The sequence below is a fragment of the Capsicum annuum genome, chromosome 4, assembly GCF_002878395.1.
Source record: "Capsicum annuum cultivar UCD-10X-F1 chromosome 4, UCD10Xv1.1, whole genome shotgun sequence".
In the NCBI taxonomy this organism is placed as follows: Eukaryota; Viridiplantae; Streptophyta; class Magnoliopsida; order Solanales; family Solanaceae; genus Capsicum; species Capsicum annuum.
In genome coordinates this window covers 13308870-13331834 of record NC_061114.1, presented here as the reverse complement: position 1 = coordinate 13331834, position 22965 = coordinate 13308870, and the positions used below count along the sequence as shown (strand labels likewise).

The 22965-nt window shown below is 34.8% G+C and overlaps 3 protein-coding genes across 10 annotated transcripts; 2 read left to right on the top strand and 1 right to left on the bottom strand.

The window, feature by feature from the left end:
- The first annotated feature begins 1196 nt into the window (after window positions 1-1196).
- On the top strand, window positions 1197-8293 carry LOC107868243. Of its 3 annotated transcripts, none has more exons than XM_016714875.2 (6): window positions 1197-1367; window positions 2979-3118; window positions 3918-3997; window positions 4684-6210; window positions 6628-6802; window positions 7609-8293. In XM_016714875.2, exons 2-6 carry the CDS (start codon window positions 3040-3042, stop codon window positions 8220-8222), a joined length of 2475 nt encoding a protein of 824 aa, XP_016570361.2. In that variant the 5' UTR covers window positions 1197-1367; window positions 2979-3039; the 3' UTR covers window positions 8223-8293. The 3 variants fall into 3 exon arrangements, with proteins under 3 accessions (XP_016570361.2, XP_016570364.2, XP_016570362.2); XM_016714876.2 differs by lacking the exon at window positions 1197-1367 and adding an exon at window positions 1622-2093; XM_016714878.2 differs by lacking the exon at window positions 2979-3118 and having other exon boundaries at window positions 1220-1367.
- Window positions 8294-11236: 2943 nt separating this feature from the next.
- On the top strand, window positions 11237-16024 carry LOC107868245. Of its 6 annotated transcripts, none has more exons than XM_047410755.1 (4): window positions 11332-11483; window positions 12187-12285; window positions 13942-14967; window positions 15755-16024. In XM_047410755.1, exon 3 carries the CDS (start codon window positions 13956-13958, stop codon window positions 14892-14894), a length of 939 nt encoding a protein of 312 aa, XP_047266711.1. In that variant the 5' UTR covers window positions 11332-11483; window positions 12187-12285; window positions 13942-13955; the 3' UTR covers window positions 14895-14967; window positions 15755-16024. The 6 variants fall into 6 exon arrangements, with proteins under 6 accessions (XP_016570366.2, XP_016570365.2, XP_047266711.1 ...); XM_047410756.1 differs by having other exon boundaries at window positions 13912-14967; XM_016714880.2 differs by lacking the exon at window positions 12187-12285 and having other exon boundaries at window positions 11237-11483.
- Window positions 16025-17827: 1803 nt separating this feature from the next.
- LOC107868246 (amino acid transporter AVT3B) lies at window positions 17828-20373 on the bottom strand. Its single transcript, XM_016714884.2, has one exon. It carries the CDS (start codon window positions 19553-19555, stop codon window positions 18278-18280), a length of 1278 nt encoding a protein of 425 aa, XP_016570370.2. The 5' UTR covers window positions 19556-20373; the 3' UTR covers window positions 17828-18277.
- Window positions 20374-22965: the final 2592 nt, after the last annotated feature.

Genomic DNA, 22965 nt, shown 5'->3' with positions numbered 1-22965 from the left:
ATCCATTATATTTTACTCTTGATACATATGAATAAAAACCCCACCCTATTTTTACTCCACAATTAATGCATGCAATCTATTTTTCGTTGAAGATTTTTTTTTTTTCCAAATATTTCATCTCCTAAAATCTCTCGCAAATTACCATCAATTGATATAACTTTCATCTCCTTTACTATAACTTCTTCACTAATTTCATTGCCATTTTTTTATCTTTTTATCAACTTTTCTTTTACCAATTTTGAATTTCTTTTCAACTTTGAAGTCAGTACCCATTAAGAAAAAGAGGAGAAATTGAACAATATGATAGTGACATATATTTTATAATAGTGATTTATATTTTTAATTTATTTATAAATGTTTGATACATTTAACATATGTTTGACAAATGTAAATTATTTATTTTGGTGTGAGATTGAACTTTCAATGGTTAGTGAGTAATTTTATGAAATGTATCATTGTGATACATCTTAAACCAAATGTATCATTTCTACTATTAGTGCCTAATTTTACTCCCCGTAATAATTAAAAATTAGTTACTTTCTTATTTAACTAAACAATAAATTACAAATGTATCACAATACACCGCTGATACATATGACACAATGCATATGACATATGAAGTCAATATTGGTAATACACATGACATATACTTTGTGATAGTGATTTATATTTTTAATTTATTTATAAATGTTTGATATATTTAACATATGTTTGACAAATGTAAATTATTTATTTTGGTGTGAGATGGAATTTTAAATGGTTAGTGAGTAATTTTATGAAATATATCACTGTGATACATCTGGAACCAGATGTATTATTTTCATGATTTGTGCTTAATTTTACTCTCCGTAATAATTAAAAATTAGTTACTTCCTTATTTAACTAACCACTAAATTACAAATGTATCACAATGCATATGTATCATGACTAAAAATATGTATCACAAATTTAAAAATTCAGGATATAATGTAATTTAATAAATTGTTGGAATAAAGTGTTATAACCCTTAAACATTTCGGGATTTATGTAAGTACCTTTAAAATATTAAATCTTGAATACTCTTCAGAATTTTTAATTCTGGAAGTGGTCAAGTAAAATAAAACAAGATAGTACATCTCATTTTCACATCTATTTCATTGAACTTATTATGGCAAATTTTTTCAGTACTAATAATTTAATCAAAGATTTATGGAAGTGTATTATTAGTATTATTTTAACTCATTCTCCTGTCTTCTTTTTCTCTCCAAATTCCAAAATCATTTTTTCCTGCAAATTCTTTTTGCTGCCAGTACATTATTATATATTCCATTTTTCTTTCTCACATTTCACCATATTATTCAGCTTCATGTGATTCTTTTCTAATTAAGGTGAGTTCAATTTTTATTATTTATGATCATACGTGAATTCATAATTTGAAGTTTATTACCAGTTTGTTTTTAAGGTGAATTTAATATATATATATATATATTATAATAGCTGAATTCACAGTCGAATATTTATAGATATTTTTTACATTTCTTAAACATGTATAATTTCTATGCAAAAGCAAAATATTTATAGATATTTTGTTTTGGACTAGTATAGCAACCTCATCTAAATATTTTTGTTGATCATATTTTTGTTCATCTAAAATGTAAATATTTGATCAATAAGACCTACAAATATATGTTTCAAATATTTGATCCTTACCTCATATTTTCGAATGTGAATACCTAGGCAGATTCTGAATTTGATGTTTATGAGTTCCTACGATACTCTCTAGTTAATATATAATAGTACCTAAGTTCTCATTCAAATCTATAGATATTTTTCTGTAAATATATTTTATACATATACAGGATTCGAGCCAAAGTTGTTAACTTGTTATTGACTAAGTTAAAGTTGTATAGATATTCTATACTTATATAGTGCCGGTAGCGCCAGTATTTTCACCAAGGGAATTCTAACATATATTGCAGTGTATATATATATATATATAAGAGAATAAAAAATTGACCTATATATTGCAGTGTATATATATATATATAAGAGAATAAAAAATTGACCTATATATGCGGTGTAATTTTTCGATGAAGGGGTGGCCGCTATGGCTTGTAAGTATAATAAGTTTCTTCATATTGCTTCTTCTTTTTTCTTTTTTTTGTTTCTGTATGATTTATGTTAGAAATGTGAAGAACTCTCAAGAATATAAGCAGTTGGCATTGAATTGTATTTATTTGCTTTTTCTTCACAAGTGTGAGACTATTTGCTGCCTTCTACTTTTATGTATCTCTTTTTTTTTTTATTTTTTTTTCTAGAAATTTGAAGAGAATTCTCAAGATTATAAGTAGCTTTTTGAGTAAATTTATTTCATTTAGGTGTATGAGAATGTTGTTTCTTGTACTTCTATTAGTTTGTCTTTTTTTGGATTGTTTATCCTTGAGTCAATGGTCTATCGGAAATAGACTCTCTTCCTTTGAGGTAAAGGTAAGTTACCGTATGCTCTACCCTCTCCCAGCCCCACTTTGTGGGACCATACTGTGTATGTTGTTGTTAGGTGTGCCAGATTGCTGTTTCTTGTACTTCTGTTACTTGTTTTTCTGGACTGCTTTGGATTGTTTTTCGTTAAGCCGAGGGTCTATTAGAAGCAACCTCTCTATCTCTGAGGTACGGATAAGGTCGGCGTACGCTCTACCCTGCCTAGACCCCACTTTGTGGGACTACACTGGGTATGTTATTGTTAGGTGTGTCAGACTGTTGTACTTCTGTTACTTCTTATTTTGGACTGCTTTGGATTGTTTTTCGTTGAGCCGAGGGTCTGATAGAAACATCTATCTATGAGGTAGGGATAAGGTCTGCGTAAACTCTACCCTGCCTCGACTTCAGTTTGTCGGATTACACTGGGTATGTTGTTGTTGGTCTTACTGTGTACGGAGGGCGTGGATCATGTTTGATGAACTCATTCCACTGGATCTTATTTGGTAAATTGTTGATTGCAGAGCTGCCTATCTACAAGTATTGAAATTTGCATGTTCGGGCGTGGGGAATCCTAGTGTATGAATGGTAAGATTGTCGGATCTTATTGATCTTGATGCAGGAAGGACAACGAGGAAGTCTCTTTCGGAAAAGAGACACCAGGGTAAGTGTTTTTGTTTCTCGTGGTCAATGCTGTAGTAGTGAACAGTATTTGACAAATTGTCTTCATATCGATTTTTGAAGTTTCGAGTAGATGTAGTAGAGTGGTAATAGGTGGCCATACAGACTGTCGAAGAGGGGTAGGTTAGTCTAGAACGCTTGCAGTAGTTCTACGTATAGAAGTGATCGTTTAAATGCTGAAGTAGGGTGCTTTCTTCTTCTGCTCTAGCAAGTATACCTGCAATTGGATGTTGTTGTTGTCAAATGCGGATCCAAGATTTTAACTCCGCGAATTCAACCTTTAGGTTCTTAGCATTAAACTCATCGTATCTTTGAAATTATGTGTTCAAAGTTTAACATTTGTTGAATATGTAGTACTTAGTTTTTCACTAAATAGGTTGCATCAGCCTCTCTGGTTGTTGCGATTCTTTTAAGTCGCGTTAAATCCTCACTTTGTATTTTCCTGATAAAGATCAAAAACCCCTCCTGGCGCTGCATCTGTTTGGTTGATATCGAATACAACATAGGTTTCTGAGACAGAGGGGCTATCAGGGGCGGAGCCGGGTAGGGCATTTCGACAGAAAATTACACTAATTATAAATGGCTAAAATTACCTTTTATGTATATATAGTAGACGTTGAATCCTCTATGCTTCTTCATTTGTTTACTTCTTCATATTTTGAATCCCTTTAGTGAAAATCCTCAACCCGTCATTGGGGGCTATACTAGTATGTGTCTTTCATTTTCATTTTCTTCTCCTCTTACTGATTGAAAGTACTATAACACATTCATCTGTTGTGCAGGCGTGGAGGCTCCTCGAAATAGATCGGAGCAGCCAGCAGAGGCTTCATGTAGCTTCTGCATTGGAGGGGACGATATCCTGGTAATAATTTGCTATGTTATTCTTATCGAGATTCTGGTTGTGTCGACTTCTCTTAGCTTATGTGGTATTACATGTTACAGTATGGAGCGTTGAAAGCGAAAGAGAACAATTTTTGTCTAGAGTCATGCTATAAACAGTGATAGACCGCTGTGTAACCTCAATTGAAACTAGGATTTCTGTCGTCTCATGTAATCCTCGTAACTATCATCTTGAGCATTTGATTCTTGTCTTCCATCGTCATTTGTCAACTTCGCAAAAAGTTTTTACTTTAGATGCATTAGGTGTTGTAGAGTTGCAAGTTTCATTGTCATTTTGAACTCAAAATGATTCACACCAGACATATCTCTCACTTCTGCATAAGTATCATTTGGTTTTCGTCCTTCTGGTGTTCTTGAGCATTTGATTCTTCTGTACAATCATCGTTTTGTCAATTTTCAGAAACTCATTTTAGATGCATTAGGTGCTGTAGAGTTGCGACATTGTCATTTTGAACTTAAAATGATTCACATTCGACATGTCTGTCAAATTTTATGCATCATTTGGTTACATTCGTTCTGGTGTTACTTTTGATTTTGTTTTCAACACAGTTTGTACACGACGTTGGAGTGAGATCTGGCTGTGAATGAAAATTTGATTCTCATTTGGTTGCGTTTTCGCAATTTAACTCACTAGTTGCTTAAATACAGTGTACGTGTCACATGACAAATGTCTGGCCGGAGAAGAACTGTTATGTGAATGAGGAGGCTCCAATGAAGAAACTGATCAGTGAAGAATTAGCTAAAAGACCGAACACAGGACAGAATGCGCCTAGCATTGTGGCTCGTCTAATGGGCCTGGATACGTTACCTGTAGATACAAGAGAGCGGAATCCTCCCAAAGAGGAACGGTTGAGAAATGTTTCGTCGGGACAAAAAGTTTTCGATTCCTTTGACAGACGGAGTAGTAAATCCCGAGAACATCCACAGGAAGAGGAACTACAAAAGTTCAAGAAAGAGTTTGAAGCATACCAAACCGCAAGATTCAAGGAATGTTCAAAGTTTGTTGAACTTGGCACCAATACGGATCAATGGCTGGCACATCGACAACACTTGAACGAAGAAAAATTTGTTCCTTACGCGAACTCAATGAGAACGATGGTTACTGAGAGATCTGTGGAGCTTAAAGGACTTGCTGTAACCCAAGATATACACGAAAGAGGTACTTCAAAGGTTCAGAAAGATAAAAATGAATTTCTTGCAGCTGCACGAAACAAGACTAATCGTGCGTTGAACATTAAGTCGGGTTCTGCTCCTACAAAGATTGTAATTTTGAGGCCTGCATTCGACAGGACGAGGAATAATGAAGAATCATGGGCTAGTTCTCCGAGCAGATCTGAAGATGGGAGTAGCATAGAAGAATTTCTTCAGGAGGTTAAGGAAAGGATAAAATTTGAATTGCAACACAAGAGTTTCCGAAAAACCATTGAGAAGCCATCGGATGCAAAGAGAATAGCTCAATGCATCGCGAAGCAGGTGAGAGAAAGCGTTACTAGGGACGTGGAAACAATTCTACCTCGATCAGAATCAATGCAGTCTTATAGAAGTGAAATTCAACGTGACCACGACGCTGGTCCTCCTGAGTTCACTAATAGAGATACAAGAAGATTTTTGACAGAAAGGTTGAGGAATGTCCCGATGGACGAATCATCTCATGATATCGACAAGCATGGTTGCGGAAGCTCCAGATCAGAAATACAGAATAGGGAAAATAGCACAACTGAAGAAATCATACATGCTTCAAATAAAATGAGCCACGGGGACGAGATGAAAAACGAGTCAGACACGCAGAGCAGATATCTCAGACCGGAGCTAGGTACTGATGTTATGCTAGACCAGAAACTATTTCATAGGAACCTGGTTAGATCTTTGTCAGCTCCCGTGTCACGATCATCATTCGGAAAGCTTCTCCTAGAGGATCAACACGTACTGACGGGGGCTCATATTAGGAGAAAACACGAAGCTATCGAGGGGGTCACAGTGAACGTCAAGAAATGGCGAAAAGAGAAATTCAACCTTAAGGAAAAAGTTTCCAGCTTTAAGTATAGTTTTGTACTTAGAGGACGGCTCTTCGGTAGAAAAATTCAATCGTTGGAGGAATCACATGGAGACGAACAAATTCACACGACAGATCTTCAGAGCACACAAACTGTTGCATCCAAATTTTATGTGAGACAAGTAAGAAGCTTCGAGTGTCCTATTCTTTTCGACTATATAAATTTCAAAATAATGGTCAAAGACACACCTGAAGTATCGCGTTTTTGTGAGTTCTCTACCTAAACTATCTGGATTTCGCTTATCCTACTTGGAACTATGACCAACTATTTCTCGAAACACACTTCAACTATCATTTGTTCCCTCTTTCTACCTGAACAATGGTGATATTTCAGGTAGGAAAAGTGAAAACCTGATAGTTTAGGTAAGAAACTCGCAAGAACATGATACTTCTGGTATTTGACCATGAACTCATAATATTAGAGCATAATATGCTGGTTAATTTCATCGATGGTCGCCTAACTTGCTCTATGTAAAACTAAAGTCGAAAAATTACTTTTTGTAACAGAACTATAACTTTAGTATCTTATTTGGTCCTAGGAGAATTCCACTGAGGTGCCACCAAGCCCTGCATCTGTGTGTAGCACAACCAAGGAAGAATTTTGGAGGCAAACAGATTATTTCAGCCCATCATCGTCATCGATTTCAGATGTAAATCCACTGGATGATAGTGAGATACCTCATGTTTTCAAGGAGATCAGCTCTAATCTGAATGGTACGAGTAAAAATTTATGTTGAATTTATTACAATTTGCTGCATTTGTAGTAGTTTAGGCGCGGTTACACTTCGATGTGAAATAGACTTAACAGTTCGAATCTTGTCATAACAAGAAACTTCAACTATGATATCGTTACATTCGTCTGACAGAATTTTTTCCTGTGTTCATTTGCCTTGAATAGTTAACTACACCTGCTCTTTTAAAATAGCGTCTTTCGTCCTCTAGAAATAGGAAACCTAGAAAGAATGTCTCGGAAGGGACACTAAGGAAACTCAACTCGGAAACACGTTCTTTGCTACAACTGTTAAAAAGTCGATGTTTTAGATGATGCATATGTAGAAAGCCTTTGGAGTAACTGGTAAAGTTGCTGCCATGTGACCAGGAGGTCACAGGTTCAAGCCTTGGAAACAGCCTCTGGTAGCAATGTACAATAGGGTGCGGCCCTTCCCCGGACCCCGCGCATAGCGGGAGATTTAGTGCACCAGGCTGCCCTTTTATATTTAATGGTCAAAAACTCAACAGAATTATCACTTTTTACGCAAGTTTCACACCCTAACTACCAGTTGTTTCCATTTCCTACATGAACTATCACCATCTATATATTATAACACACCTCGAAGCCGACTAGGCCAACTATTAGTTGTTCCTTTTTCCTACTTGAACTATCACCATTTACTCAACTAGGTGTGTTTTAATACATAGATCGTAATAGTTCAGATAGGAAAATGGAACAACAGATAGTTTGAGTGTGAAGAAGTTTTAACCAAGTTAAATGTTATTTCAAAATTTTTGGATGACTCCAGAGCTACGGAGGCAATTGAATCAGCTAGAAACTCATGACTCCGAGGAGACAATAATGATCGAAGATCATCCTATCGTAGAGGAGATAATAGAGATCGACGATCCAGCTGAAGCGTTCATTAGAGATCTTCTTGTTGCTTCTGGTTTATACGATGGTTCATGCGAAAAATATCTATCGAAATGGGATCCATTGGGAAAGCCCATCAGCAACCAAGTTTTTGAAGAAGTCGAAGAGTCTTATAGGCTAAAGATAAACGACAACGAAGAAGGATCAAGCAGTACTGATCATCAGTGCCATAAGTTGAATCACAAGTTGTTGTGTGATCTCTTGAATGAAGTGCTTCCACGCGTACTCGGAAGCACTTCTACGAAAAGGTCTATTGGTCCTACTCCACGAGCTCCGAGGGGAAAGAAGTTGTTAGAATGTGTATGGGAAATCGCCCGAGTTTCATCAGATATGTCATCGCGATCCCTCGAAAATATACTAGCTAGAGACTTGCAATGCACCTGTTGGGACAGATTAGTTGATGAAGATGTTAATGCTCTAGGAAAAGATGTTGAATACCATATTGTTGGTGATCTTATTCATGAAATGATCAATGAAATGCAACCATAGGTTATAGCTTGTTATCCAATTCACTTTTCACTTTTGAGTTGTATTAAGTATGAAGTATGAGCTTGTTCCAATATTTTTTGCAAATATTAAAAGTATAATCAAACACAACTCGATATATTTCTGAAAACGTGTGATTGGAAAAATTACATAAATCCATACCTTACCTTACCATTTATTACCTAAAATCTCAATCCCTTAAAATAATTACAAAAATCCTGGATTTCACTTAGGGCGATACATCATGGGACCAGAAAGATACATCACGGGACCGGCTAAGTAATGTATCGCGACCATTACTAGACCGGGTAAGTAATATTTCATGACCCTAAGTAATGCATGACGAGCATCACTGGACCGGCTAAGTATTGTATTCTGACCCTAAGTAATGTATCACGACACTAATTAATGTATCGCAACACAAAATTCGGGAATTCATGTAATTTTAGAAAAGAATAGGGATAGGGTGTAATTAGGTACTAAACCGCTACGATTTATGAAATATGCCGAAAAATATTTGAAAGTGGGCTATTATGTTAATGGGTTAGGGTGTGGGTTAGGTTTTATATTAATGAGTCTGATTGTTAATTTTGATTTTAATTAATATTGATTGATTTGGATTTAGTGTCGTCGGACGACTTCTAATAAGAGGCCACGTAGCAAAAACGGTTTTGCAAAATCACCATTAAAAAATAATGGCACGAATGATCATGCTGTGTAACAGAAGTGACATAAATGAGTCAAACTCTTAACGGATAGCACATATGAGTCATTTCTAATAGTTTAATGATATATTTGAGTATTTTTCCTATAAATTTTGGTCTAATTTATAAATCCTTTAACTTTAATAATTACATGTCTCAACTAGAATATGCATAAAATTTTTAAAAAGGTAGATACAAATTAAATAATCATTTCAAAACAAATTACCCAGTGAAATTTTTATGATTGCTGACAATAAAGATATGAATAATCTCAAAATATAATATATTATGATAAGTAAATTTGAACCTTTTTCAGCATGTTATGATCTTCAAATATTTCTCTAGCTACACCTTGTTTGGATGGTTAGTACGTATTATCATTTTATAATATATGGTATTATAAAATATTGTATACTATAGTGTCCTATATTAGTTTGATAATACAAATATTTAAATAGATTATATCATTTTCGGCATTACATAATATCAAATTGCTGTATGAATGGAAAAATTATAAAATTAAAGCAAAGTATCATAAAAAGGTACATTAAAAATTAAAAGGTATAACACAAAAACAAATAATCAAACTTCACCTCAACCGACAAATAGTCACTCCAACTTTGAGATTACACATCTAACATCTCAACTTGGTCCGACGACTATCAACTGACAACTAAACATTCCATCTCGTTCCTATCGTGTCTCGTGAACACTCGATGCCAACGTGACACGTAAATTTTGGGGGTATCTAGATGATTATTTTGTAAGCTGAAATGTTCAATTGCCACATTGAAAACAAGTTGAGATGTCTAGATATGCATGTTCGAAGTTGAAAGTTCATACTTGCCATATCGGGTCAAGTTTAAATGTTTTGTTTATGTATTATGCCAATTAGTTTTAGAACTGATAAATGAAAATAAATAAGGAAAAAAATTAAAATAAGACGTGATCACATTAAAAGAGAAGAAGTATAGTGTAGAGCTATCATAGAAAGGTCTATTAAGTAAGCACTCCAACTTAAAAAGTGCATATTTAGACACTTCGACTTGATCTCAATGACAACTAGCTAAACATTCCCTCGTCCCTGTTGTGTCCATGGACGCTCAATACTAACGTGAAGTATCTAAATGATCATTTTATAAGTTAGAATATGTAATTGATACAGTGAAAACGAGTTGAGGTGTCCGAATATACATACTCAAAGTTGTAATTCTTACGTGTTAGGTCGGATCAAGTTTAATTGTCTATTTCTGTATTATGCCAAATATATCCTCAAAATATGATAAATAATACGTATATATATTCCGTCATACTTTGGGTACACATCTCCCCTATCGTTAATGAAATGGTACGTATATGTCCATCACACTAACGGTAGGGACATATGTGCACCCAAAGTATGACGAGAGTATATACGTATCATTTATCATAATTCGGTGGTATATTTGTCCCTTTTTCGTTTCAATTTTTTTATCCTAAATAATTAACCCAAACCCACTACGCGATCCAATAAACCCATCGAAGTGTTTTTCCACCCCTATAACCATCGTCACTCCCCTAGCTACGGTCACCTCCGGCCGAATCTCCACTCCCTCCAATCAGTAAACATCAACTAGTAGGGGCATATGTGCATCCAAAGTATGCAGAAAGTATATAAGTATCATTTATCATAATTCGGTGGTATATTTGTCCCATTTTCATTTCAATTTTTTAATCCTAATTAATTCTCAAACCCATTACTCGGCCCAATAAATCCATCGAACTTAATTTCAAACCAACTCCACCCGACCTCTATTTTTTATTCCAAATCCGATGTTCCCTCTATTTTCTCTTAGACATAAACCCCAATTAAATTGCAGTGATTGGTTACTGCTATGAGTTGGTGTTTACTTATTGGAGGGAGTGGAGATTTAGTCGGAGATGGTCATAGCTAGGGGTGCGACGATGATTATAGGGGTGGAAAAACGTGCCTCTTGGATTATAACTGAGATCGGATAATGAGTTTGGATTAATTATTTGGGATAAAAAATTAAAATAAAAGAGAGACATATATACCCCAAACAATAATAAATGATATGTATATATCTTCCATCATATTGTGAGTTTACATATGCCCCTATCGTTAGTGTGAGGGCATATACATATCATTTCATTAACGGTAGAGATATATGTGTATCCAAAGCATGACGGAGATATATAAGTACCATTTATTATAGTTCGAGGATATATTTAACATCTTTTTTCCCTATTAGAAATAATGACCATGTATATACAAAAATATATTTTCGACATGTCATTTCGAAATGCCGATTTCAGTCGCTCTTTACCTCCCAAACAAAGATAAAATAAGGAAAAAAACGCGATCACATCAAATTAATTCTTTCATAAAATACGTAACGATGAATTTAATGACACATAAATTTAAGTAACAATCGAAACAAATTCTTTTATTACCTATTTTTCACTCACCTCTTTTTTGCGTCATATGTACCCTTCCACCTCTTCTCTGAAAACCCTAATATCAACCCTTTTTTTGTGTCCTCTAACATCACAAGATCAGGTATTTATCTCCTTCTTTAATTATCATTGCATTAAATTTTTTTGTTTTCCTTTTTTATATATCAAAAAAAAAAATATGCACATACACATTTAAGGAGCTAAGCATAATTTAGTTTTGTATAAAAGAATAGTTCGGTGCATTAAAGTTCTGGCTATGCGCGTGGTTCAGGGTTAGATTTGTTTAATCCATATAAGATGCTAATAAATTCTTGATAAAATTTTTTATTTATGAATCTTGAAATGTTGGAAGTTGGTATACTGGCTTGAGTTTTAATGATTCTTGTTTTTTTCTATGTTCTGTTTGGTTTGCATTGAGTTTGAATTTGTAATGATTCAATTTGTCAAGTGATTTCGATTGTCGTATTATTTTGTTGTAGCAAAGTGTGGGATTATATTGCGTATCGAAAAGTGATGAACTTTACGGGCCCTGCTTTGTGGAATTATATTGCGTATGACCCTTGATAAGATGGTGTGGAGGACACGAATTGGGGCAGAGGGTTAGTGGGTAGGAGTGTGTTTGTAACAGTAGGGAGGAGTGCTTTGTTTGTATCTGTGCTTGTAGTTTCTTGTTCGTAGTGTTTGGATGATGTTTGTGATCTCGAATAGTTAGTTTATAGTATTACTCAGTCGGTGTCTTGTTTCTTTTATTATCTAGCGGTGTGTTATTTCAATTTGTTGTTTATTTTTATGTTTTTCCTGAGCAGGGGGTCTATCGGAAACAACCTCGCTACTTCATCTGAGTTAGTGGTATTAACTGCGTACACTTTACCCTCCCCAGACCCCACTTGGAAGGAATACACTGGGTATGTTGTTGTTCTTGTTGTTATTGTTCTTTAGTGATTGTGTTTAAGGTTGTTCGAGGACAAAATTCTGTAAAATCTGATGTAGGCTTTTGAAATAACACCTAGAAATATAAAATTGAGCTGTTTTATAGCTTGTTTGGTTGACGTTCTTCTGGAATGCCAAAAGTGCTTATTTTATAAAGTTGAGGCGTTTGGTCGAGATTTTAGGGAAAAATAAGTGCTTTTGATCAGTAGCAGAAGTTAAAGAAAAAAGTAGCTTTTTCCCTTGAAGAACTTTGGGAAATGTCTTTATAGTCTGTATGTATGTTTCTTGTGGAAAGTCAAAAATGCTTATTTTATGAAGTTACGGTGTTTGACCAAGATTTTAGGGAAAAATTAATGCTTTTGATCAGTAGTAGAAGCGAAAAAGAAGTAGCTTTTCCCTATAAGCACTTTGGGAAGTGTAAAATTGAGCTGCTTTATAGTACGTCTGTACGATGCTTTTGAGAAGTCAAAAGTACTTATTTTATGAAGTTGAGGTGTTTGATCAAGATTTTGGGGAAAAATAAGTGTTTTTGATCAGTAACAGGATCTAAAAGAAGTAGTCTTTCCCAGAAGCACGTTTGGAATATTGATCAAACACAAATTATTGCTTTGATATTGACAAACATGGTTTTTAAATGAGTTAAATGGTGAAAAACACACCTAAAGTATTTCGGTTTTTGAGTTTAATCCCCAAACTAATAGTTGTGCGAGTTTCCTACCTGAACTATCATGGTATCACCAACTATATATCCAAACACATCTCAACTATCAATTGTTCACTTTTCCTGGCATGTGTTTTTGACGCTTATTACTATTTCTTCAAAAATACTTTTTTGAAACGAACTTCTGGCAAGAAAAACACTTTTTTAAATGAATAAATTTTGGAATTTTGGTTAAAAGACTATTATGAGGAGAGATAGGGTTAGAAATGAGGTTATTCGAAAGAAGGTGGGAGTGTCTTCGGTGGAAGACAAGATTCGTGAAGTGAGGTTCCGATAGTTCCGGCATGTGATGAGGAGGTGCACAGATGCTCCGGTACGGAGGTGTGAAAGGCTGACTACGGATGGTTTTAGGTGGGATAAGGTGCGCGGAAGAAATATTGAAGGGAGGTGATTAGGCATGACATGGAGCGGGTACAACTTATGGAGGACATGACCCTTATAGGAAGGTATGGAGGATGCGGATTAGGTACAGGGTTAGTGGGTAAGAGTGCATCCGTAATAATATGGAGGAGTGCTTTGTTTGTATCTATACCCATAGTTTATTGTTCGTAGTATTCTGATGATGTTTGTGATCTCGAATAGATAGTTTATACTATTACTCTGTCGGTGTCTTGTTTCTATTATTATCTAGCGGTGTGTTATCACATTTTGTTGTTTATTTTTATGTTTTTTTGTTTGTTATATTGTTATCTGTCCCGAGCCGGGGGTCTATCGGAAACAACCTCTCTACTTCATTAGTGGTATGACTGCATACACTTTACTCTCCCCCGATCTCACTTTGTGGAAATACACTGGGTATGTTGTTATTGTTGTTGTTGTAGACTATTAGTCATATGCTTCATGCTAAAGGTATGATCTTTACTGTTCTTTGATGTTTAAGGCATTGTTGAAGCAATCAGCTTATGTGTAGATGTAGAGAGAAAGATGGAAGGAAATGCATGTGACGACGTTGATCACTTGGATTCAGATGTGATTTTGCCTCCTCGAAAACGGCTTCTGGCAGGATTGAAAAAGCATAGCGACATTAATCCATGTAACCCGTCCCCGCCTGTTGATGATATTATGGGATTTGAGTTTGATATCCGTCTAAATAACCTGTTGAAGTTTCACTCGGATGGTTGTAATCATTCCATCGAGGAGATTGCTGAGGCCTCGAGAGTGGCAGCTGCAGAAGCTGTTAAGCTTGCGAAAGCTGCAAGAGCTATTGCCGAAGAGAAAGCTGCAAAAGCAGCAGAGGCCATGGCTGCTGCTAAGAATGCTATAAAGTTGGTTGGTACTTTTTCTGATGAGGTAACTGCTATAGACGAGTACTCGAAGAAGAATAAGATGAAGAAGCATGTTCCTGTTCAGACGCTGTATAATAAGTCTAACGGAACCAAGAATTGTAGAACGGATGAAGATTTAGCTTGGACGTTAAGTAAGACAATAAAGAGTTCTCCAAGAAAATCGAAGAACTCAACCCCTGACTCTAGAAATCACAAACATAAGAGGGTTAAAATCTCTTCTACTTCGGAAGATGCTACGCGGAGCCGATCTTCCACGAGCAATGGGATTGATATTGCTGAAATTAAGTCATCGAATGGTCTTATCCAAGAGGAAGAACCAACTAGATTAGACTCAACCATCGCGAAACTCAATAAGGCCGACCACAGAAAGATGGAAAATGGGGAATCATCTCAATCTAGTAAAGCTGACTGTCTAAATGTGGGAAATGGCAAAGGAGAACCAATGAACTCAAAGGAGAAACTCGGAGAATCTGCCGTTGGCAAAAAGAGGGGGAAGTTGAAGCAGAAAAAGGACATGAATTCCAAAAGTTCTTCATCAGCTACTGCGTTTAAGACATCCACTCGCGTCAAACAATAAGTCAAGACGCAATTACAGTCTTTGCATATTAGTTTCAAGAGAGGTGGCTACTGCCATGGGACTTATGTCTGAGGTAGGTTCTTTCGTGTTTTTTGCCTCTTCCATCCCAATAAACGTGTATATCTTGATATTTAACATCTTTCATATTCGTTTTGCGTTTAAATATGTTGTCTATATCGCTTTAGCAAGTGGCAACAAAATTAGAAATCATAGTACATTAACAAACACTCAAACTTGGCTTCAACTGACAAGTAAGCACTCCAGCTTTAAAAGTGCACACCTAGACACCTTAACATGCTCTCAACTGGCGACTAAACACTCCAACTAGGCCCATTCTATGTCTCGTGGACATCCAATGCTAACGTGGCACATAAATTTGGAGGTGTCTAGATGATTAATTTGTCCGAGTGTTCAACTGACTCAGTGGAGACAAGTTGAAGTGTAGATGTGCATACTCAAAGTTGGAGTGCTTACTTGCCAGTTGAAACCAAGTTTGAGTATCTAGTTTTGAGTGTTTGTTTATGTATTATGTCAAAACCAGAATGAGATGGTGAGAAAATTTTGTAGTTGCAACAAAACTAGGATGCATCATTTACAAATGTACCATATCTTACCGTAAATTTAGAAAAATTTGATTCATTAATGCCTCGTGAGATTTTTCATCGCTCTATCTGTTCTTAGAAAATGTTGCTTGGCAACCAAACATGTCGTGTCATAAAAAGTTGGTTCATCAACCTTTGCGTTTAATTGGTTCGTATTTTCATGTTCTGGGTTCTAAAGACTTGTCTTCTCGTATACCAATGAACGTTCGTTCTACGAATCAGATGAGACTGAGATTTTGGTTTACATTGTGTTGACAGGATTTTGTTTAGCTCCTGGAGTTCCATTTCCAGGTACTTATTGTTAGCGGGCGATATCTGGAGTTATCATCAGCAACATTAGAATTTAGAAGTGTAATATTTGCTCCATCGTTTCTGATGTAGATATGTAAGCAGCAACACTGTTTTCTTTTCTTCTTTCTTTTTAAATTGTTGATCTTATTTATATGTCTTGAGTGGATTATAAACCAATACACCATAAATGCTTGTAAGCATGATGTTTTTTCTTGAATTAATAATTCAGTCTCTTCAGATTTGTGTACTTGAGGAAGCATGAGGGCTCCTTTGGTACGAGCGATAAGGATAACTTATCTCGAGATTATTTTAAGATGAGTTTAGCCCATGTCTGGTTGGGATAAAATCGCTGGATAACTTATTTCGAAATTGTAGTGTTATTTTTATTCCGGATTGGGGGTGGGATAACATTCCTGGGAAAAGTTAATCCTGAGATAAGTTGTTTCCAACCAAACGAGCAGCGGTTAAGATGCTTGTGAGCCCCTTTTGCATGATCTGGTTAAAAATCTTGACAGCATCTGTATGTGGCGATTCGTCAGGATTTCAATGCCTAATGTTGTGATACTGAAAGATCATACAACATCAACATACTCGTCGTGATCTCACAAGTGGTGCTGCGGGAAGTAAGATGTATACAGATTTTACGTCTATATCTAACCTCAAGTTTTCTTGGAGATGGGAGGTTGATGAAAAGCTTGATAGTACAAGAGAATTGCTAAAATTACAAGAAACACACTAAATGAGTTTGATGAGATTAGCTTTAGGCCATTGGCTTGAGTTTTGAATTGCCACAACAACATATACATATCCAGTGAAATTCCACAATTGGGTTCTGGGAGCGTAGAGGAAGTGTACGCAGATCTTACTCTTACTCTTACGGAGTAAGAGTAGAGAAGTTATTTCTGAAGAGCTCGACTTGACAGTGGAAATACTAATAAGAAAAATTAACAACAACATAGTGCAGTAATCCGTAAGAGTAGAGAAGTTATTTCTGAAGAGCTCGACTTGACAGTGGAAATACTAATAAGAAAAATTAACAACAACATAGTGCAGTAATTAATATACCATAAACAACATATGATGATAGAAGTTTGAATTGCCACAGTTCAGATTTAAACAATTGAATAGTCTTTGAGTCTTGGAGTTTGTACTGTATTGGATCATGTTTTTCACTTTCATATGAGGAACGTTGCGTAATTGAGAGAGTCATCATATCAGTGCCTATCAGTGAGGAATACTTGTGACATGAGTCATTTCCCCCTCACAAGAACCAATTGAACTAGTAAATCCCTCCCTCTTCATACTTAGGCTACTTCTGTTTCAAAGCCATTGATGGAATTACAGGGCTGGTAGGATGATTGAACTTTGGAGAACCAAATCTTGCTACATGGAATATTGGAAAGGCAGCAACAAAGTAACTAAATCTTTTGTTGTAAATTGTGAAAAGTGGTTACAAGATGTCATTTCTTACTCTAAATGTTGGCATTTCTAGCAAGTATATGTTGTGAATCAACCAACTTTAGTCAATGCATTGATTACAAGAATCAATAACGCCTCACCTATGCAAGAGGTTGTTTTCAAGACTTGAAGAACTCATGACCTCGTGACAACAACTGTACCAGTTACTCCAACGCTCCCCTTCCAACTTTAATCAATTAGGGAGAAACAAGAAAAATAAGAAGAAAATGGTGCAAGCATTCTACTATGATTGATGGAATGAGTTCTTATTTCCTTGAATGATCTTTGAACAATTCTCAAATTTATGAGCCGACTTCGGAGTTGAGTTAGGCCTAAAGTCTATTTTCTTTACATGGTGGCAGTGAAAGAAAGACGCATTCTTATTTTGAAGTGAATAAGGATGACTATAACTATGTCTCGATCCCAGATAAGTCCAAGTCGGCTATATAAATACTCATTGCTCAAGAGTCTACGACAACAACTACGCATCAATCTCAAGCAAATCAGGATTTAATACATGCATCCTCAATCCATAGTATCAAAGAGGCACAACTTCATTAAAAATAAACAACACATTTAGGATAGTTCTCATATCATGATATAGATTAATACTTAAAACAGTACAATGAAGATAGCCAAATGTCCATCTGAACAAACTATGACCATTTGCAATGAATGCTAAGTGGACATTATCATGTCCCTCACACAACTCTCTCTTATGGTAGGGATAATAAAACACACTCAAGAGTAAATTGAATTCCAATCTGAATCATAATGCATATATGCGACAACAATAATATATCCAGTCTAACCCCATAAGTGAGGTCCGGGGAGGATAGGGTGCATGCAGAATTTACTTCTACCTCGTGAAGCTAGAGGCTGTTTCCGAATGAGATATGCAACACGAGGACTTCTGAGGAATCACCCATCCTTGTACGTACTCTTGCTCAAACACGCTCAACTTCGGAGTTCTGATGGGTAGTACATGATAAACATCTCTTGATATTGTACATTAAAAGTAAAACGAACAATTTATTCCTTGGTTCCAAATATCTCCAGCAACGAAGAGTAGGTTCCGTAGATTGAAAAAACTGCAGCGAATAAGATGATCGCACCATCGGAAACCAAACCGTACCATCTTAGCTCATGTTTGAACACGATCAGATGAAACAAAGCAGGCAACACAAAGCCAAGAATTATGCACACACTGCTCCCAACCAACGACAAGAAATCAGCAAAATTTGGCACTAACAATGCGACGAATGTCACTGCCAAAACCGTAATCCATCTTAGCCAAACGCAGTACCTTCCTTCACACAGTCTCCTTTCCACTACCTCATATACCGGATTCATCATCAACGGGAAAGTAAAGAACAAGTTTATGCAAAGACCGATTTGAACTAAGCTGCTAAGCAATCCTTGTCCAAGATTAGTAGTAATTATATCCTTTGTATTTTCACCAAAAGCAAAATATCCCAACACACCAAAAGTACCATACATTAAAGAGATCAATGCCATCGAAAAACCCAAGATTTTCCCAAACTTATCCTTGTCTCGAGCCTCGGCTTCCAAAGGCAATATCATTCCAACGCCTTCGAAAGCATAAACAGCTACACCAAGACCATAGAAGAACACACCAAAACCACCAAAAGTTTCAAGAACATGACTACTCTTTAAATAAATAATCACATCTTCAACCATCACAACCCCCATAGCTCCTAATTCAACAACGTCAGCGAAAATACTCAAAGGAGCTAAATGAGTAAGCGTTGGAATCGAATTCAACCCCAACTGAAAGGGGAAACAGCTCCATATGTAAACAGCTTTAGGTGGAAGCCCCAGGATCGTTGGATTCGGGTTAGTTTTGGAGTAATTAAAACAATAAGCCAACGTATTCGCTATGAAAATCAAGTAACTGATACAAAAACCAGCTTGTGACAAAACAATCATAGCATCAACAGCAAACCTACCAAAACCTCCACAAACAGCAAACCCCAAATCACCAAAAGACGAAATTTGCGAAATCTTGAGATGGGATTCAATCTTTCTTCTTGAATATACAAGAAGCATCATACAATGGTAAGTGAGAAATGCAACTGTAAATAACATAAGAGCACCCATTACCCATCCTGTTCTCTTGAAAGTATATGGAAGTCCAAGTACACCAGCTCCAACTATAGCTATGAAAACATTAGCAAAAGTCTTTGAAGGTGATGAAAGGTGATGATTCTTGACTAATAGTGGTGTATCCTCTCTTGGGATTTGTAAAACATGAGAGGATGAACTTGCTTTATCTTTCTCAAACCCCATATGGTACAACAATATTTGGCTTCAAGATTACCTCAAATTTATGTGAAAATAGTGAATATGGTACTAAAATTTTGAACCAAAATTAAGAATCACAATTTCAAGTACAAAAAATAGATAAAAATCAAATCTCTTACTTTAAAATTGCTCTCAATTTTGGGTGAAAATAGTGAAGATGGTACAACAATCTTGAATCAAAATCAAGAACCACAATTCCAAGAGAAACAAGAATATAAAAATCAAATCTTTGATATCAAGATTACCTCAAATTTGTGTGAAAACAATGAAAAGAGGTAAAAGTTTTTGAATTTTGATGATGTACTATGATCAAAATCAAGAATCACAATTTTCAAGTGCAAAAAAACAACAAGATAAAAATCAAATCTTTGAAACTAGGATCACTTCAATTTTGGCTGAAAATCAAGAATCAAGAAAACACAATTTCAAATGCAAAACAACAACCACAACAACAATAAACCCACTATAAAATCCCACTACCTCTCAGAGGCTTTAATATCAAGATGAAAAAAATCAAATCTTTGATATCAAGATTACTTCAATTTTGGGTATAAATAATGATTATGTCACAACAATCTTAAATCAAAATGAAGAATCACAATTTCAACTGCAAAAATTAAATAAAAAACAAATTTTTAATACCAAGATTACCTTAATTTTGGATGAAAATTTGGGTGAAAAAGTTTTGCAACTTTTTTTTGGCTAAATTCAGGAGAATCGAAAGGGATATGAGGGTTTTAAAGAGGGATTTTGGATTATTTTTTTAAATAAAAAAATATTCTTTTTATTTTTGGAAATTTGGGTGGCTGCTGCTGAGCTGTAGGGCGTCTTATCAATAGTAAAGTTGAAGGGTACTTTTCATAAATGACAAAAATATGAAAAGGACTATTGAATAAAAATAAATAAAAAAATTCGCACACGTCTCTCTTTTTTTTTTTTGTTTGTTTGTTGATATTTTAGAAACTACTACTATTTGTTTGAATAAAGAAATATTCAAGAAAATATCGATGGTACACGTACCTGTTTTTAATTATAACGTTCCCTTCATCTTAATTTATTTAACTGATTTTGAATCGAAATGGAACTTAAGAAGGAAAAAAAATTAATGTGTTAAAAATTTGAAAAATATATCAAAAGTATTTAATTTTATGATTTTAAATATGTTATGTAAAAGTTTAAAATAAAAAAATTATTAAAAAATTCAGTGATATTCGATTAAAAAAAAAAAGAGATAAACGAATTAAAATAAAGAGAATAATATTTTAAAAAAAAATCATTTTTTCTTTTTTAAATTATAATACTATTTTATTTTGTGGTTGATAAGAAAAGAAGATTTAACAATACTTTTGATAATTGAGTTATCAAAAGGTTATCCATTTGCAAATAATCGGCTGCCAACCATTCATTAATTTAAAACATGTCATGCTTTTATTGAAGATCAAAGAATACACACAAAAATATTGAGTCGAGCCCGTTAGAGATAGGAAAAAGATTTGTCCTAAGTTGCGTTTCACGCAGCGAATTGCACAATCACTCTTGATTGATTTGAAAGCTTCTTTAGCTCTTTAAACGGAGATTGTTTTTTTACGTAATGAATTGCACAATCATTCTTGATTGATTTGAAAGTTTTTTTAAGTTCCTTAAACGGAATAGTCACGTGTATTTTTAATAAGAATATGAATAATTTTTTAAAGAATACACACAAAAATATTGAGTCGAGTCCGTTAGGGAAAAGATTTGTCCTACCTTGGCAAATTGCATTTCGCGCAGCTAATTGCACAGTCAGTCTTGATTGATTTGAAAGTTTCTTTAGCTGCATAAGCTGAATAGTCACGTGTCTTTTTAGTAAGAGTGAATAATTTAGTGATAAAAAATATAATAATTGAGTGATTTTTGTGAAATTAAAATCAAAGTTGAATGATTTTTTAGATAAAACTCCAAAATTAAATAATCATTTGAGTTATTTACTCCATTAAATAATTATTGTAAGTCTCTTTGAAACAAAAGTAAGCTATTTTTTTCACAAATATTTGCATCTCAATATAGCAACATATAAATAGCTTGAAGTATGTCAAAAATATTGTTCTTAATAATACATTATTTATATAGTGAAGAATAAAAATTTGATGTATTTCTCGAAACTTAACAAGTTCTTTCAGATATAAACTAGAAACAAAAATAACCTAGCAGAAAAATTCAAATTTTAACAAGTTCTTTTGGGTAAAAACTAGAAGCAAAAATAACCTAACAGAAAAATATGGTGGGCTCGAAATTGAAAGGACATATGCGAAAGCTAATAGTTCGTAAATTATAAAGACGATAATTCAGATGACATATAAAACTACACTAAGAAAACATATTATTGTTGATATGTTTAGTCAAATGACCTGCATATTATGAAATCTAATCCTTAAAAAAAAAATATTTGAGAGAAAATCTCCTTCTAAACAAGACTTTTAAAGAATTGCACTGTGATGCTATTGTGTTGTAGTTTGAGAAGAACGATTTTTTATTTATAGAGGTCTAAACTTTTCTTTCAAGATATAATTATCTAATTACGAAAAGAAATCTTTTCTGACAATGAAACTTTTTCCTCCAAGAAAATCTTTTTGAAGTAAAACACAATTATAGTAAAATATAGAGAAAATAGAAAATTCAGGATAAATTCTAACAAACCTCCCATTGACTTGAATTTTCTGATAAATTAATCTTATTTTTTTTTTCTTCTTCTTCTTCATATATTATCGTTGCTTAACATGATTAAAAGTTGATATGTATTAAAAATTTGAGCCCCATATCTATGACTAAATCCCAAGCTGCCATACTACAATGCATGACAACACTCCTACCCGACTAATCTTCTACTCTAATAGACGTCCTCTACATCCTCATATCTAAGGTCATATCCTCGAAAACCTAAATAAGCGTCATGTCATGTTTAATCACGTTACCCAGATACTTTTTCAGCCTACCTCACCCCCCCTCCTTCCCACCTACTATATCTAATCTCTCACACCTCTTCACTGGGGCATTTGGACCCTGCCTCATCACATATCCAAACCATCTCAATTTCGTTTCCCTCTTCTTGTCCACCACGGAGGCCACTCCCTCCATCTCTTGAATAATCTTATTTCTAATTCTATCACACCTAATACGTCCACACATTCATCTCAACATACTCATCTCTGCGACATGCATCTTTTGGACCCGAGAGTTTTTGATTGGGCAATACTCTGTGTCATATAGAATGTCGGTCTAATCATCACTCTATTAAAATTAGCTTTAAGTTTTGATGATATTTTCTATCACACAAGACTCTAGAGACAAACTTCCGTTTCATCCATTCCGCACCAATACAATGAGTGGCATCGTCTATGACTCCACTAATAGAGTCA